The sequence below is a fragment of the Pipistrellus hanaki genome (assembly GCF_964339955.1).
Source record: "Pipistrellus hanaki genome assembly, chromosome: 6".
In the NCBI taxonomy this organism is placed as follows: Eukaryota; Metazoa; Chordata; class Mammalia; order Chiroptera; family Vespertilionidae; genus Pipistrellus; species Pipistrellus hanaki.
The window spans coordinates 63,328,478-63,347,362 of NC_140508.1; the positions used below are offsets into that span (position 1 = coordinate 63,328,478).

At 45.4% G+C, this 18,885-nt stretch overlaps 2 protein-coding genes across 2 annotated transcripts in view; one reads left to right on the forward strand and one right to left on the reverse strand.

The window, feature by feature from the left end:
• The window catches only part of TXNRD3 (thioredoxin reductase 3), a 36,248-nt gene extending 30,238 nt beyond the window's left edge, over positions 1 to 6,010 (reverse strand). Inside the window, exon 1 of the mRNA XM_084887403.1 lies at positions 5,915 to 6,010. The gene's annotated coding sequence lies outside the window, so the exon portion shown is untranslated. The remainder of the gene's footprint in view (positions 1 to 5,914) is intronic.
• A 118-nt stretch (positions 6,011 to 6,128) lies between these two features.
• The window catches only part of CHCHD6 (coiled-coil-helix-coiled-coil-helix domain containing 6), a 195,630-nt gene continuing 182,873 nt past the window's right edge, over positions 6,129 to 18,885 (forward strand). Inside the window, exon 1 of the mRNA XM_084887360.1 lies at positions 6,129 to 6,297. Within this exon, the coding sequence (XP_084743486.1) occupies positions 6,211 to 6,297 (87 nt within the window). The 5' untranslated portion in view covers positions 6,129 to 6,210. The remainder of the gene's footprint in view (positions 6,298 to 18,885) is intronic.

Consider the following 18,885-nt stretch of genomic DNA (forward strand, 5'->3'; position numbering starts at 1 on the left):
TTCAGACTCCAGCACTCAGTGCAGTGGGTTCACATGCAGACTCTCCATCACTGTCTTCCCAGTTCCCTGGGATCCCCTAGAACTAAGGCGTCGGGGTTCTTCCTCTGCCACAAGGCCCCAGTGGCCTCTCTGCCTCTCCCACAGCAGGGCCCAGGCCTAGCATTGATAAAGGACTCTGGTGTGACTTCAGTGTGTTTTAAGCACACCCCAGAGTCCAAACCTACTTGCGGAGGAGTAGCGAGGACAGACTGCATTCTGCTGGTTGAATCAGGCAGCCCCGGGCTCCCACGCAAGTGTGTCCTGGTTGCCTGAAGCCCCGAATACCTGGTATCTCTTGCCCATCTGCCCACTCAGTGACTCTGCCACTCTGGGGCTTATGTTCCAATTAAACTACATAGGGAGCCTGACCTGAATCCACTGAGGTAATGCATACAAGCACAAGGAAAGCCTGGTGTGGATACACTGATAAACAGGAAGTGGAGAGGCACCCTTATCTAAAGATGTCCTGGGCCAACTACTGAGAGCCCCATCCTAGGGGGGGAGGCATATGGACAGTTGTGAAGAGCAGAAAGTGCTAAAGGCATTGTTCTGCGAAGGGGAGGATAAAAAGCTGCGCTGTCTGCTTTGCAGATGCTGACCCACTGAAACCTCACAGGAGGGCTCTGATTCTCTCTGAGCTACTGAGGTTATCCCCATTTTACAGAGAAGCTCTGACTTGCTGGAGCCCACATCTTAGCAAGTGGCCAAAGGGGATGCAGAATGGAAGTAATCAGAGGATGGTGTGGAGGGGAGACACTGGAGGGAGGCGAGTGAAAGGGGGCTGGGAGGCAAGGAGAAGGATGCCTTCTGGAGTAGTTTGGGGCCGCTTCCGCAGCCCACAAACAGAGGCCAGCAGCATTGGATGGCCCCTCTTCCCAGAGGTCTGGGCAAGGAGGTATGGTGACTCTAAGAGCCAGGCCTGGGACCTGTTGGCCTTTCCCTCTGCAGACAGGGTGGGAACACATGCTCCCACCAGCCCAGGCTGTTCTACTTCTCAGAGCCTTTACACTCACCAGCCTGTAATGCCACATTTGTATAATTTTCTAATTAATGTCTGGCACCTTCCCCCGAAAACTAGAACACCTAGGGCAGGAGCACTAGGTGTTCACCACCGTGTCATCAGTGCGGAGTGTGTGCTGGCGCATGGTTGACACTCACGAATAGTAGGAATGAAATGAAACAGCAGAGTCAACCGTGGCAAGGATGCGGGAGAAGGGACTTTGGGGTGTGATTTGCACAGTCACCTCTTTGGTCTCAGCCCCTCCTTCTCGCTCAGGCCCAGACTTTCTCCTTGAATGCAGGTGTGTCCTTTCAGCATGTAGGAGCTGGAGTGATGCTCCCTGGATGTAGAAAGTGTTCAGAGGAAAAAAGGAAATGAAATTGATGATTTCTTTAAGGCCACATCTTTTCTGCTGCGGCTTTAGCTATTTTCCAGCTGTGAAATATCTAAGGACAGCCATCCCATTTCACTGGAATGACTGTCTCAGGGCTGTGACCAGGAGGTGACAGAGCTAGCTGTGTCCCTGGGCTGGGAGGAATCACCCAGGATTCCATCTTTTCTCCAGGAGCTGGCCTCATAAAACTGGAGCCGGCACATTGGCCTCTCTGATTTGGTTCCTGTTCAGGAACCAAATTAGGTGATATTATTGCAGGAATAATATCACCTATAAGAATTTATTTATTCCTCAACTATATAAGTGTCATCTCTTGGTAAAAGATGTAGAGTAATAGTTATTCAAGAAGTGGCTGGTTTCTGCAAGTTCCAGTCTCTAATTTGGGAGAATAGTAATTGTTGATTATTAGAAGATTCATGGGTTTTATTTCTGTATTTATTTATCTTGCAGCATTATGTGTGCTTCTTGCCCTTTAACTGTGATGAGTGAGTATTTTCTGAGTGTTCTCCTCTCCGCCTCTGCCTTTCTTCCTTTTTTAACAGCTACAAGAATTAGTGTCTAAATAAAATCAACCAACAGGAATGAGTACATACTACTGCTTTATGAATCTGACAGATGATTGTAATGGGCCACAAACCTGTAGACAAAAAACGTTTAAAACACCTCAAAGCACCTCTCTTCTGCTGTGATGAAGAATATCTATAAACTCAGGGAAGGAAACTCAACCAGCCAGGGAATGTGAGTGAATTTCTTAGCTCTGGCAGACAAGATGTTTACAACACTCGGGAGATATCGAGGCTGGGCTTGGAGGAAGATCTTAAGTTTTCTCCATTTACAAAGTATAAAATTGGGATTATTCTGTATTTATCCCATCACCGAGAAACAAAAGACACAAAGCCTGTTTCTTATAAAAAGCAGTAAGGGGGAAATTTGGGAAAACCATCCTGTAGCAGCATGGAAGTTTCATCCATCCCACAGAAACCTTTGGTCAACAAAACCCATCTGCTATCAGTCTCCCAAAGGCCCATCAAGGGTAGACATGAACACTCATCAGCAGCCACAGGAACCACCTGTGGAAAACTTCTTTGCCTCCCTGCCACATTCATGCTTATTCTTCACCCACACCCCGTTTTCCCTTTTTGGCTACTTCTGAATATTGGATTGGTCAACTGATCTTATTGGCTTGGGTCAACCCTTGGCACTTTGGAGGGATTTTCACACTTCCTGGCTTTCTCCTCCACAACCACCTCCAAATAGGAAGATACCTCAATCTACCTTTGCCTCCCAAGGATCCAACAACTAATTCCCTAGTGGGGACTACCAAATAAACTATAAGGGAATTATTATTTTGGAGCAATGGGAAGGAGTTCTGGGAAGGGAAAGAGAAAGGATGAACAAGGAAAGAGCTATGTAGGCAGTTCTATTTTATTTTTTTAAGGAAATTCCACACTGTTTTCCATAGTGGCTGCACCAGTCTTCATTCCCACCAGCAGTGTACATGGGTTCCCTTTTTTCCCACATCCTCACCAACACTTGTTGGTTTATTGATGGTAGCCATTCTGGCAGATGTAACACGATACCTCATTCATTGTCACTTTAATTTGCATCTCTCTGATGATTAGTGCTTTTGAACATTTTTTCATATGTCTCTTGGCCATCTGTGAGTGTCTGTTCAGGTCCTTTGTCCATTTTTTAATTGTTTGTCTACCTTTTTTGAGTGGTATGTGTTCTTTATATGTTTTGGAAGCTAACCCCTTATTAGATGTATCATTAACAAAAATGTTCTCCTATCCAGGGGGTTCCCTTTCCATTTGATGCTGGTTTCCTTTGTTTTAAGGCCTCTTCTCTCTTCCCTCTTCCTCCTCCCTCTCTCCCTCAAACTCTCTCTCTCTTCGTCTCTCTCTGTGAGTGGATATGCATCTATTGTTCATCTTTTCTGAATATGTTTATCTGTAAGTCTCCTTTCTTTTTGAATCTGTCCTTTTTCTTTCAACTTTAGATTTTTGTTTCTTCTGCTCACCCACTCCCCATCTTTTCCTGTCTCCTCTCAGAGCCCCTAGTGGGAGTATTTCTTTCTTTCTTTTTTCTTTTTTTAAAAATATATTTTTATTGATTTTGTACAGAGAGGAAGGGAGAGAGATAGAGAGCTAGAAACATCGATGAGAGAGTCATTGATCAGCTGCCTCCTGCACACCCCCTACCGGGGATATGCCCGTAACCAAGATACATGCCCTTGACCGGAATCGAACCCGGGACCTTTCAGTCCCCAAGCCGAAGCTCTATCCATTGAGCCAAACTGGTTTCGGCCCTAGTGGGAGTATTTCAAACCAGCTATTTTTCACTGGCTTTTCAAGTCAAATATTCTGCAGGTTAGCCACAAGACCTGTTTGCAACTCGGTTTTCTTGTCTGTGAAATAGGAACACAGAACTTGTCCAGTGCTGGGCGTAAGTGGACAAAACTTCCTTAGACTGCAGCCGTCTTGCATCCTCCAAAATGGCAATTTTTAAATCTCACACTGATTTGCTGGCATTCTTTTGTAAAGAACTTTCTCCCTTTTTTCTATTCTCTCTCTTTCCCTCCCCACATGGGCCACTGGGTTAAAAAACGTAATTGTTATAAACTCACATGGTCAGTGTTATTAATGTTCAAAGTGTCCCAAGTTTGGCCAGTGGAAGCCCAAGAGGCCAATTTTCTAACGAAGTACCCCAAAGGAAATTGGGGTTCTGTTGTATGAAGGAACAAATTGTTATCAGCCAGCAACTACTGGGCCTGCCATACTTATCTCCCCAAAGCCTCAGTTTCCTGGACTTTAGAATGGGGTAATAACTCTCTCAGGATGATTCCCAATTGGTCATGGATTGACTGCATGAAAAACAATGCGTGCCTGTGTCATAGAGCCTGATACAGAGAAGGGGCTAAAAAAAAAATTTAATAATTTCCCTTTTCCTCCTTCCTATGCCACTACCTTTACTTAATCCTCAATCTTACTTTGTTTGCATGTATGTAACATTATCTTCACTTGTTTGCAAGTCGGTTTTCTCATTCTGAAATAGGAACACAGGACTTGAGTTTTCATGAGGCTTAGCTATGCTTTGTCATTGCAACCCTCATGCTAAGTCTTGTGAAATCCCAATTTTGTCCCAGGATTTTGCAGATGGTGGTGGTGGTGGTGATGGTGGGGCACACACAATCTCATGGTCACAGTGAGACTATTTATGGCCATAATTTGTGCTCCTGAACACCCTGTGGGATCAAGCTAAAGCCAGTCTCTAGTTTTGACTCCATCTTTACTTAGCTTATTCTGTTCTGTCACTTTTTTTCTCCCGAGGCACTCACTCTCCCAATAAACTACTTGCCCCAGAATCCCCTACTCAGGCTGTGCTTATAGGAAAGAAATGCAGGGCAGAGGGGATGGAGGGAGATTTGCAAATCAAAGTATTTTGAATAAAATCAGCATATGTCCTTGTCCATAAATATCTTCCCCAGCTGCACATCTGGAATCACCCAAGCTATTCTCATGTCAGAGTGTCTCACTGGTCTCCTCTCATTTATTCTCTCCTCCTCACTCCTTTATTTCCTGGTTGCCAAAAGGAGCTCCAAATTACCCTTGCTATTTCATGTAGCCATCCAGTCTTCCCCTCGTTCTAGATTCCAAACTTAACTCCAGGCCCACTTTGGCAAAGCAAAGCTAGTCAGCAATTCAGATGAACGAGAGGGGGCCTCATTCATGGTTGCTGTGGCTGTGAATAGCAATCAAGTGTGTTCCTTCGTTACACATATGGCCTGTGTGAGAAGCAAACACACTGTGCTCAATGCATGGTATGTATGCTCCTTGGATAATGTCTCCTAAATGCTTATGACCATTCACTGCCCGCCTAAGAAAAAAACTCTGACCTTGGAATATAAGGCCCTCCTGGTCTGACCTCCTGATTTCTTGCCCTCCTCTGCTTGCTTCCCACTTTCCATTCATGCAGCTAGACCCCTCTCCCTTTCTTGAGTGTGGCAAGGTCTTTCCCGACTCAAGGCCTTTGCACTAGTTGGCCCCCAGCGAAGCTCTTTCCCCATCTTCTCCTGGCTATAACCCCTTACTGGACCTTAGGTCTCAGTTCAAGTGCTTCTTCCTCAGAGAGGTTGCTCTGGCCTCCCAAATTAAAGAAGGATTCCTCTTTTTAATGTCTTTCATGGCATTTATTACAGTGGTTATCAAGTTTATTTACATGCTTGTCTGTCTTTTCATTTGTTTCTTCTGTTATATGTAAAAAGCAGGAAGGCTGTTAGTCACTGTATTCCCGGCGCCTGGGTCAATGTTTGCCTGGTGTTCAATATCAGTTTGCTGAATGAACCAAGCCGAGAACCATAACAAATTCACCTCCTCAAGTTTAGTTCAGGCCCCTCCCTCGGTGGTCTCCTGGCCTCAGAACATTACTCTCAGCTCTTCTTCAAGGGCGACCTTTCCAAAGCGAGTATTGTCCCCACTTACCGTGCCATTGGAGAGGCTCTCCTTGTGTAGGCTTCCGTGGCTTCGCTTTCAACGCGTTTTCCACTCCCGTCCCCGACGCCTCCCGTACTCACAGGTTGCAAGACAGGACAGTCCCACAGGACTACAATTCCCACAATCCCGTGCGGGTCAATGCCACATGATTGGCCGAACTCCCAGCAACATCCAATAAAACGTAACTTTGTTGACTTGTGCCCGAGTCCCGGAAGCGACAGTTCGGCGTCGGACTGGTTGCTCTGGAGCTGGGTCGCGTGCCCGCCTGCCTGCCCGCCTCCACTATGGGGGCCGCCGAGAGCAGCGAGGGCCGCAGGGTGTCCTTCGGAATGGACGAGGAGGAGCGGGTCCGGGTGCTACAGGGCATCCGGGTGAGCGGGTCGCCGGTGGGCGCGAGGAGCGAGCGCGGCGGCCGGGGCTGGGCGGGTGTGGAGGGCGCCCGAGGGTGAGGAGGCCTGGCCCACTAAGGGGAGGCGCGCCAGGAGAGGGAGTGTGCGCGCCTCGCTGGCGGAGCACTGCCTGCTCCGCGGCGGTGAGCATCCTTTTCTCCGCCCAGTAAACGGGGAAGGTGAGGCTTGGAAAATGCTCCGGGTCCCTGTGCCGGGAGTGGCTACCTTCAGGCTTCCCCACCGCGGGAGGAAAATTGGAGAGCGAGAGAGATGGTGAGGCCACATTCATGCCCCAGTTGACCTAACTGTCACGGACCTGAATCTGTTCCACCGCACACCACGTGTATGCGTCTTGTGTGCACAGGAGATGCTGCTGCCAACCCAGGACACCTGCAACAGCTTCTCAACATTGCAGCCAAAGGGGCACGTTTAGAAGTTGTAATTCAAGTCATACACCCTTCCCTTGCTTAAAATTCCAAGCAAGGGTCCCCCACTTCCCATTTTTTAAGATCCTCACTGGAGGACATGTTTATTGATTTTTTAAAGAGGTGTGTGTGTGTGTGGCAGGAGTGGAGGGGAGATCTCGGTGTGAAGTGTAAGAAAGAAACATGATCGGTTGCCTCCTCCCTATGCAGGAACCCGCAACCATCTGATGTACTGGACTGTACTCCAAACAACTGAACCACCAGGCCAGGCCTTCAGCAAGGGTTTCAATTAATGCCTGGCACATTTACGATGAAAAGGAATGATCTTACCTTATTTTACAAAGCTGTGCTGCTGATTTCTCTGACCTGTCTGACCTCCCACCCCCCATCTAATCACCAGCGTTAGGACCTCCTTGTCCCAGCAAGATGTCAGCTTGCTCCAAGCACAGGACCTCTGCATTTGCTGTTGGTCTTTTATTTTATTTATTTTATTTATTTTAACATAATTTATTAGTTTTCAGGTAATAAGCATAAACATATGTTTCTATAATGCCCTCTAATTCTGTTGTAAGGATGATTGTATATTAACAAACATCTAAATGTCTTACCAATTGAATTTATGGGCAATAATATAGGATCATAAAAACATTTCTAATTTCTTCATTAGAAACAACAATGTAAAGCCCTAATTTATTAATGTATCTTTCTGAGAAAATAGGTTTTAAGATTCTAAATCTAGATCTTGATGATTTTTAAATGAATCCTTGGTTTTTCCTATTTCCCCGAAAATCAGTTACAATTTTGAGTATAGTCATATAGAAACCACAATCCAGTTAACTGCTGAGGGTCTTTTTCAAATCATGTCCTTTCCAACATTTTTCTGAAGTCGGTTTCTGGCTGGTTCCATCAGTACCAAGGGTTCTTGTATGATGATTGCAGGGTAATGTTTGCCTAGTAGTTCAATTTCCACTTGTCCTATCTTACTGAGCTCCGTAGGGATGTTTGCAAAAGCCAGACTCTTCTGGATGCTGTAACTGTAGCTTCCAGACATGGTGTTGTCAACCACCTTACCATTGTGCCAGATGCTTTCATTTCCCTCCAGATCTACATCGTCCATTGCCAAGGTGAGACAGTCCAGTCTCTGTCTCTGCCCCTTGGATTTAATGTGTTTCACTGCTTTCTTTCCTATGAAGTCTGCTGGCTACATCACTGTTCTGGTTAATGGTTCCTTTATAGGCTCTATCCCACCCCCTCTTCACACCCCTCCCCTCCCCCAGCTTTTCTTATGTCCAGCTCTTATCATTCTTGTTATAGTTAAAATATCTCAGTATCCTTCCTTCACCACTAAATCTAAAGTCCCTCCCCACCCACACTGTCACACATCTAATATTTTCATAGTGCTTAACACCATTTGAAACTACTATTAATAATTCACTTGTTTCTTGTGTTTCCCAATACATGATCAGCTCTGAGGCTAAGGCTTTTGTCTGATAAATAGAAGTAGCTCATATTTGAATGCTTATTGGGGGCATGGGATACATAGGTGTCCTCTCATTTAATTTTCAACTGCCCTGTGAGAGATGTAGAATTCTATATGCCCATTTCATAGTCTCAAGACAACTGAGGCACCGAGAGATGAAGTAACTTATCCAGGATCACCTAAGTGAAAGCGGTAGAACTGGATTGAAGTAGGCAACTTGGGCCTGTTCATTGAATGCTGTATACTTACTTCCTCCTACACCTGTGTCTGGCAAAAAGTGGGTGCTTTGTAAATGTTGAGTGATTGAATGGATGAACTCAGTGAAACAGAGACTGAGTGTAAATGGAGTGCACAGAGCTGGGTGTAGGCGAGTTAGTTAGGAGGTGGTTCAGAAAAAGACATGGGGGTGGGGTGTGTGGCGGGAGGGTGTGAATTCCTAGGTGCTGCCTACGATGAAATGAAGATGTGCGTTGAAGCGTTTAGAGAAAGTACAGAGGTACAGAGTGTTTTTGTAGTAGAGTGGAGGCCTCCACTCTGCCTGGCATAGTCCTTAGCAAATACATTTGGTGCCTCCTGGTGTTACCTAATCTTAACCCGATTCCTGCCAAAGACAAAATGAGGTTGGTGTTGGAAGACTGAGAGGCAGGAACCTGAATTGAAATTTATTTATTTTTTAATATATTTTATTGATTTTTCACAGAGAGGAAGAGAGAGGGATAGAGAGTTAGAAACATCGATGAGAGAGAATCATCGATCAGCTGCCTCTTGCACAACCCCTACTGGGGATGCGCCCGCAACCAAGGTACATGCCCTTGACCGGAATCGAACCCGGGACCTTTCAGTCCCCAGGCCGACGCTCTATCCACTGAGCCAAACCGGTCCCGGCCTGAATTGAAATTTAGAAAGATACCCTTGGCCTTGGCTCTGTTTGGGTGCTCTCCCACCTTTGTCACCTGGTATCCTGGTTTGGGGAATGTTGGAAAGTTACGTCAGTGGGAGTTTTCTAAGGTTCAGGGGACTCCTTTAAGAAGTGATTTCCTTTATGTTGACAGAGGAACATCTACTTTTTGGGTGTCAGACAGGTACATTTTATTTCTAGTTTTCTTGACATGTCTGCAAAGTATAAATTCTCTTTAAAGAAGGAGAATCGGGCTTAGAGAGGTTAAGGAATTCGTCCAAGGCATTACCCGAGAAACTTCTGGGACTTTTATCCAGATCTTTTGGGTGCAAAAATCAGCCTTTTCTCACCACTCCAGCTCCTTCCCCACCACTGATATGCAAGACAGCAAGAAAATTCTGAGATAAAGCCTCCACCTGTCCTACTAGGTGCTGGGGCCTCATTTAGTTCTACCAGAGGTTGTTCAAATGATAGGAGGTCTCAGGTTGACTGTTGGGCAAATTCATTAGAGAATACATGACTAGTCCTGAGTCACACTGTGGAGTGCATGCCATGACGACCCCCCCCCCCCCCTCGACTTCTTCCCCCACTTTTTTATATTCCTGGAGATCAGAGAAAAGTAGGTGACAGCAATGAAGTGTTTTGGTGTAGTGACTTTGTTTGCAAAGTTACTTGAGGCTTGGGGAGTTCACTTTGTCTTTAGGCAGATGAGTAAAAATCAGTAGACAAGCCCTGGCTGGTTTGGCTCAGTGCATAGAGTGTTGTCCCAGGTTCAATTCCGGTCAAGGGCACATGAGGGGCCGGGGGGTGGGGGGGTGGGGGTGGGGTGACAGGGTGGGCAGGAGGCAACCAGTCAATGATTCTCACTCATTATTGATGTTTCTATCTCTCTCTCCCTCTCCTTTCCTCTCTGAAATTAATAAAAAACAATATTAAAAAAATCAGTAGACAAGATTGTTGGATGTAAAATAAGAAGTTAATTTAATAGAGGTTAGATGCCAAAGAAGAATATCTGCCCCAGCTCCTTCAGAGAAAGTTAAATATTCATAAAGACCACTTGTATTTAATCCCCTGGGCCTGGGCCTGGAAAGTGCTCTAGTCCCTTAAAATGAAATGCTAGGTCCTTACTAGTTTGCACACTTATTTGCATAAATTTACATAGTGAGTTCAAGCCCTATTTTCTTAGAAGGTAAAAAGAAATTTAATTAATACAAAATGCTGCAATTATATGCAGCTTGTTTCCAGAGCAAACGGGTTAAATACATAAGATTTCATTTCTACAATTATTATTTAACCTCCTCTTCCAATAAGAAAAGAAGGCACACATGTGGCAATAATGTCCTAATCATGTCCTTTTCTCTGCCCAGTGTGAGCAGCCATCTTTGGTGATTCAACTGAAATTGGTTGCTCCTCAATTTCCAGGTTCCTCACTGTCTTCAGCCTTTTCCCTTCCAACCACTAGATGGCTCTTCCATAGTCATTTCCCCAGCCTGCCGCTTCAGGTGTTTTCCCAGGCTCATTTACACCCTTCATCACATAGACCCATCATTTATTGCTCCTGTGAGGTCAGTCTGGGCCACTGCTGAGGGGAAGATCAAGGAGGATGTAGTAAGGCACACAAGAAACAGTTCCCAAACATGCCAACACCAGAGAAGCCACATGCTGAGCATTGTACTCATAGCTATCATTTATCCATCACCTCGGTAAAATGCTTCCTGTGAATGTGTGATTGCCAGACATAGGGCCTGGGTTTGCAGAGACAAAGGGGCAAAGCATAAGGTCCCTGCCTTCATGAAGACCTCAGCCCAGTAGGAAGGACAGACCAAAAGAAAGAAAGAAAAAAGGCAGAGGAATAAAAGAACTGCAAGTGCAATGAAAGAAACAAAGAGTAATGGGGCCACCCGCTAATAGGGATAGTCAGCTTATGCTGCTCTGAGGAGGTGACTTTGAAGATGTGCCTGAGCCAGCCAGGCAGTGTGCACATATTTACTCTTTGCTGAGTATTTTGAGAGCATGATCCTAGATATTCCCCTTGCTGACCTTGTGAGATATTGTCATCCCCATCTCAGAGGTGAGGAAACAGGTTCAAGGTGGGACCTGAATGCCAGAGAAGGCTGTTTAGTATATCCTGGAGGCAACACTGCAGTTCTCTAATCAGGAGTGGAGCTTTGCAAAGATTGTATCTGATGATGGTGATTTTTCTTTTTTTAAGCAGCTGGTCCCCCCACAACTGCCCTCCCCTGCAGGCCTGATCACCCCCAACTGCCCTCCCTTGTAGGCCTGGTCCCTCCCGACCACCCTCCCTTGCTGGCCAACTTGTGGCGGCCATCTTGTGTCCACATGGAGGCAGCCATCTTGTGTGTTGGATTGTTGGTTAACTTGCGTATTACCCTTTTATTGGATAGGACTCACCCTTTTTTTTTTTTTTTTTTAAAGCAAACTTATAAAGTTGAGCAACTGTAATCACAGTCGGAATTTAGAATATTTGTAAGACATAAAAAGATCCCTTGTGCCTATTTCCCTGGTCCCACTTCCAACCTCAGATCACCATTAATCCTGCCTCCATGCATTTATGTTTTCTGGACATTTTATGTAAATGCACTCATACATCTTTTACCCCTGGCTTTCACTTAGCACAATATTTTCGGTGTTGGTTCATTGATGTTGAAGCATGTATCAGTAGTTTCTTTTTTTTTTTTTGCTGGCCATATCCCCTTACATGTTGCATGGGTGCTTATAACTCACTACTCCAAAGGAACTCATCCACAACCCCTCTTATGCACCTAGAAATTACCCTGTTTGCTAGGTTGTGAGTAGCTTCACCCAGTCCCTCTTCCGGAAAGCTGGATCCTACATTTCTCTTTTTCTACAATTAATGACAGATCTTGAGTTCTCCTTTCCAACTGTTTATCTCCTTCTTATCCTTTGTTTTATCCTCTCTTTATCCTTCTCTTTACCTCAGTTTAGATCCATTCCATCTTCCTCTTAGCCATCTGATAAATTGTTCTTTCTCCCCATAGGCTTGCCTCCCACAAATCTATACCTCCTGGTGCTAGCAGGGAAATTTTTTAAAGGTAAATTTTACTTTTTAACACGTTTCAGCCAAATGGTAAAATTCAGACAGTTTGAAATGAGGCACCTAGGGAAAAGAACATCTTTCTCTTCCACCTTGTCAGTCCTGCTCTGAGGCAGCCCCTGTTACCAGCTTCTTGCCTCAGTGATTCTTCACAGTTAAAGCTAATTGTGGTGCTCCCTTCCTTCCCATCATTACAAGCTCCCCATTGCCTCTGGGTCAAAGGCAGATTTCTCCCTTTCGAAAGCCCTCTGCGTGTTGGCACCACTTTCTACCTCTTGCTACACATCCTGGCAGGGAGGACACTTGCTCTTGCTATACTCTTAACCGTTTCATGCTTCTGTGTCTGTATTCTGTTCTCAGCCTGCAGTACTTTCCCTTTGACTGGCTAAATTCCTCTTCATCCTTAGGATCAATTCAAGTGTTACCTTCTGAAGGATGCCTTTCGTGATGTCACTGCCCCGCCTCTCACTGGTCACCATCCTCGGTCCTGGAGATCCTGTGTTTACCTCCCAGTGCTTATTATTCTGGGCAGAGATGATCTCTTTCTTGCTTACTCCTTTACTGCCACTGACAGACCTGACTCCCTGTAAGCTTGTTTTTCTGGAAATTGCCCTGGGTGCTCAGCCTGACAGGAGCCCTAGGCCCTGCTAGGAGAGAGCAGTGAGCTGTAGTTTTATCTCCTGGCACCCAGTGGGTCCTTAGAAAGTGGTGCCCTGAGAGGCCATGGGCATGGCTGTGCAGACCTAGCTAACTGCTGACTCACCACAGACCTTGGGCAAGCTGCCTCTCTGCACCACGCCTGCTTCATTCCTTGCATGAGGAGGACACCTCTCCTGCCCATGGGGGAGCTGGTGCATTAGTCAATGCGAAGAATAGTGCTTAGGAGCTGCCTCCACATTGTTTCTTCTCAAATGTGTCTAGATGAGTAATATTTTAAGACTCACAAGTGCTAATTTTCATATTGACATTTTCCTAATTTAAGTAGGCTTTCTGTTTTATAAGTACATACATATTCCTCTTCTACTCTCTACCCTGGGGCTCAATAAAACACCATAAACTGGGAAATGTGACTTTCAGAAATATATCTATATATCTATATATCTATATATCTAGCTATATTTTACTATTATTTTCTAAATTTTGAATTGGTCCTTCTATACACATGGTTACTCGTCACCTCAGAGTGGCTCTTTTACTGCCTGTCTTCACTGTACAAGTGTCACTGTTAGGTGCCCTAGCTTTGGATGGGGGTCTTGGTACCAGCACTTAGGACTTCCTGTAATCTTGGGTGAATTGTTTCACCTCCCCAACTCCAACTTCTTCATCTGTAAAATAGGAATGTACCTAGCCTGGGCCTGGCGTGTGGGGCATGCTCAACAAATATTAGGTAAGGGCTGTTTTTATCATTATCTTTAGAGGCCCAATGCACGAAATTCATGCAAGGGTAGGCCTTTGTAGCCCTGGCTGCCTCACGACCCTGCCCCCCCAACCTGCACCTGCCTTAGCCTGGCATTGCCCACGTCTGCCACCCCCCACCCCCATTCTCTGGTTCCATGGAGCGTCCCCCCGTCCCCAATTGATTGCCCCACAGAGGGTGGCTTGGTCCTCCTTCTGTGAGGTGATCATGGGGTGATGGTGGGCTCCCGACCAATCGCATGGCACCCGCCTTGGCTGGCCTGGCGCCAGTGCGTGTCATAGCTTCCGGCTGGTCATTCTGCTGTTCAGTAGATTTGCACATTATGCTTTTATTATTATAGATAGGAAGCCCTGTCATCACTCTAGAATTGTGTGCTTCTGCTGCAGCTATGAGCTTTGTTGCCCCCTTTTGGAGTTTGGGGACATCACCTCCTCTCTGGTCTGCCCCTCAGCACTTCGTTGCCAGGGATTCCCTGTTTTTCTACATGCAACCTCTTGCAGCTTCCTGTGCAGTCTGTCTGTTTGCCTGTGAAACAGAGCTGCTTGGATGGACACCCTCCCCGCCCCCTCCCCCCGACAAGAACTATGCTTGGCTCAGTGTAGACACCCTATCTCCAGTTAGCCAGGTTTGTGTTTTTCTGACACCTTTCCCTCATTTAGTCCTTTAAGACTTTTTCTTCTTTCAAGATGCATCTTATTTTTAAACTAGAGGCTCAGTGCACAAAAATCATGCACTTGGGGGGGGGGGCTTCAGCCAAGCCTGCAGCCCTCTCACAGTCTGGGAGCCCTCGGGGCATGTCCAACTGACAGCTTAGGCCCACTCCCCGTCAGCTGGACATCCTTAGTGCTGCCGCAGATGCAGGAGAGGCTCCTGCCACCACTGCTGCACTCGTCAGCCGTGAGCCTGGCTTCTGGCTGAGTGGCTCTCCCCTTGTGGGAGTGCACTGATCACTAGGAGGCAGCTTCCCCCTGGTGAGCGTCTGCCCCCTGGTGATCAGTGTGTATCATAGTGACCGGCTGTTAGGCCATTAGGTTGATTTGCATATTAGCCTTTTATCATATAGGATGACACCTGCTTATAATTTCTCACGAGTACTTTCAGGCTTTTTCAAGCCTCCATATACAAGCATACTCTTTCCTTTTATAGTATGCATGAGATCATACTGTATACTCCCCTCTGTAAAAGGCTTCTTTCACCTGTCCAGTGCACTGGTCAGCTGCCAGGTCTTCAATCATTTTACTTCCTTGGTGTCTCTTGTATCCATTTCCTCCCCGCACTTCTCTGATTGCATTTCTGTCCTCTTAGTCCTGATGTGCACTGTTGGTGCCAGACTATTCTGTGCAAGGCGAAGCTTGAGTTCCTCTTCAGAAACCGTTGGCAGCTCCCAGTTGACTGCAGAATAAATTACAGCCTCCTTACCTTGTCATTCAAGGCACTCACCGAGGGAGCCCACCAGCCTCTCATCTGGGTTTCTTTATGGACCTGTGCTATGTCAGGCGGAACCTTGGACTTCGCTGAGTGTCGTTCCTCTTTGCTCTCACCCCTTCTCTGCAGTCATGTTTTTAAAAGCCCAAGTCAGGCTATCTTCCTTCCAGCCGGAACTTAGGGTTCCTTTATTAGAACTCCCAGGCACCTTATTTGAGCTTCATAAACCTGACAACTTAGTAGCTTGTGTCATCTGTATGAGTTTATTTTGCCCACCCTATTGGACCATAAGCTCTTTGAATGTAAAGCTCTTGGTTATTATATCTTTACATGCTCCATTGCATTAGTGTGTTATGAACATGTGGCTTTAGTAAATACTTATTTAGTTTATGTCTTTAACAAATATTGAGCATCTCCAGTGTGCTGTGCACTCTCTAGGCACTAAAGGTAAAGCAAGAGCAAAACAGAACTTGCTCCCATGGAACTTATATTCTGGTGGGAGTCATGGCAAACAAGTGGTCAAATGTGAGTTATGGCTCCTCAGCAATCCCGACTCCTTCCTTGCTTTAGATTTGCAATAGTTGTCCCTTCTAGGGCCCTTCCTGCCTGTGAGTGCTGCTTTGCAAGTGCATTTCCCCTTGCTGTTGTCGTGGGGTCACATCCTTTTACCCCACAGAAGACTGGCTAGGGAGTTAAGCAGCCTGGCTTGCACTCTATGAGCTTCATGGCCTGGGCAAGTGCTTTACCCTTTCTGTGCCTTGGTTTCCTCTACTGGGAGATGGGTGTTGCTTGTAGTTATTATGACTCTGACCTTCTCCATTATAGTGGGTCAGCAGGACACTGCTCACGCCTGTCACTGTTCTTCCATCCAGTGCTAGATAAGTCCCACTTGTGATTTTTCTGGCAGCACCTTTCTCCTCTAGCCTTTTAGTCGTGGAGTAGCCACATGACTTACTGATAGATCTCTGTGGTTTAATAAATAATTCTTTAGTCCCCTCTTTGGAAACTTGCCTCTAAAGTAAGCGAGGAAAGCGTTTGGTTGCAGCCATGCAATTTCAATCGTGAGGATGTGGGGTCTAGGTTCCCAGTCGCATTTGCTAGGACAGATGTGGTGAGGTCTCTCATGTTTGTGACTTTGATTGAGGTCTGACTTTGGCTGTTGATGGCCTGCCTGGGCTAGGGCTGTGGGCTGGAGAAGGGAGGAGAGAGAGTCCCTTCTTGGGCTCTGTGTTGTCGGTGGAGACCTGTGGAGCTGCCAGCCAACTGCACATGGTGGTGGCATAGGAAGGCCCCTCTTCTTGAAATACTGTGTTACTCCACACTGCGGACAGGAGGTTGGAGCTGGAGGGTGCTGTAAAACAATCTTCCTAATTTAATTTTGAACAGATTACGCATGTAGAACACTTAGAACAGTGTTCAGTTTATAGTATACTAGAGGCCCGGTGCATGCATTTCTGCATGGGTGGGGTCCAGCCGACCTGCCCAATGGAGGCCCATTGGGCCAGGCTGGTGGGTGGGGGGGGAGGGTGCACAGGCAGTTGGCCAGCTGGCCTGGCTCCTGATCAGGGTATTGGGGGCTGATCAGGGGCTGGGCCAACCGGTATGAGGGGGCTGATCAGGGCCCAGATCAGGCTGGTTGGTTGCCACAGTGCGCATCATAGCCACTGGTTGTTCTGGTCGTTCCATGTTCTGGTCGCTGAGCTTTTATATATATATATATATATATATATATATATATATATATATATATATATATATATATATATATATATGGTGAATGTTACCTATTGTTATTACAATAGTCCCTTTATCCACAGTTCTGTTTTCATGAGTTGCCCGTGGTCAATCAACTGTAGTTAGAAAATATTAAATGGAAAATTCCAGAAATAAAAAATTCATAAGTTTTAAATTGTGCCCTGTTCTGAGTAGTGTGATGAAATTTCACACTGTCCCACCTGGATGTGAAAGATCCCTTTGTCCAGTATATCCATGCTGTATGTACAGAACAATCAGCTAATTTGAGAGAGAGAAACCACATTCCCATTACTTTTATGACAGTATATTATTATAATTATTTTATTATTGGTTTTTGTTATTTATTTCTTGCTGTGCATAATTTATAAATTAAATTTTATTGTAGGTATGTATAGGAAAAACCAGTCTATACAGGGCTTGGTACTATTATGGTTTCTGGCACCCACCAGGGGGTCTTAGAACATATCCCTTGTGGATAAAGGGAACTAATATATTATTAATTTAGGTATTTTACATCCAGTATGTGCCTGGTATGGATTATAATTAATATTTGTATAGTGCTTTGCAGTTTCACATTATAGCCAATATTGGTTTTTACTTTGTGCCAACTGCTTTATGTAGATTGCTTCATTTAATCCTCACAACAACTCAACAGTCTATGCCATTAATTATTTCCATCTCACAGATGAAGAAACTGACTTAGAGATAAGAAGTCCCTTGTCCAAGGTCAAGGGACTTCTTATCTCTAAGCTTAGTTTGGATTCAGACTCAGGCCCTTCTGAGCCCAAAGCACTTAATTCCTGAGATGTATCACAGGGATTCCCATTTTGTAAGTGAGAGAGGTGATGCCCAGAGAAGCTGAAGAATTGGGTGAAGGCCACACAGCTGGAGTATAGGCAGCAGTCCTCTTTCCTTGCACTGCTGTGGATTTGGCCTTCCATCTCCTGACCACATAGGACTGTATCTGGCCAGCTATGATGGCACAATGACCAGTGGGCCTTTAGCATCGAGTTCCAGACCCGTCTGGCTCTGGAAGCCTCCATTCTGGTTCTGTTGGTACAAGGAGCACTGTCCAGATGGTGTTTATTCTCACATGACTACTGTGTGTGTATGTATATTTGTTGATTAAAAATATTACTTGCTCTATTTTGTAGCAACATTTTAAAATATTGCTTTTTAAATACAAATCTCCTACTGCCAATAAGAAGTGTGCCAATGTTTTCCTTAACCCCTCACTCACCTAGTAATATGGTTCAGATGGTACCACCTGAGCTGGGGCTAGGAGATCAGTCTGGGACTCACCTGTGTAGAACTCCACCGGAGCTGTTCTGGCCCGTGGATCAAATGTGATCCTTTGCCAGGTTGTATGGTCTTGCCTTTGCCCGACTCTTTGGCCTGATCATCTGGTCCTACTCTCCTTCCTACGCACTGGCCTTCTGTCAGGCCCTTGGACATGCCAGCTTCAGTTCTTCTTTGAGACTTTGTACTTATCCTCTCCTCTGCTTGGAACTAGATCGTTTTCTCCTGGCTCTACAGATGTACTAGTAAATGTGGAGGCAGAAGTCTTGGCATTAGTGTCATCTCCTCTGAGAGGTCTCTCCCAATGCTGGTGGCATCCCATAACTGCAATTCATTTTCTCCTAGCACTTATCACTAACATGTTCCTGATTTTTAAGACATATTTTGTTGAAGTTTAGTATATCTGTTTTTTAAAAATTGTTCCTGTTTTTGGTGTCATAACTACAAATCTACTACCAAAGCCAAGATCATAAAGATTAATCCCTAAAGAAAAGAAAAAGATTTACCCCTATATTTTCTTCTAAAAGTTTCATTGTTTTAGCTCCTACATTTTTTGTATATGGCATGAGATAGGTGTTCAACTGCATTCTTTTACATGTGTAAATAGAGTTGTACCAGCACCATTTGTTGAAGAGACTATTCTTTTTCCATTAAATTGTCATGGCACCTCTGTCCATCAATTGACCATAGATATATAGGTTTATTTATAGATTCTCAATTTTCTTCCTCTGCTGTATGTGCTTGGTCTTCTCTTGTCCTGTATTATTAATAAGCTATTTGATTCGCATCAATCTT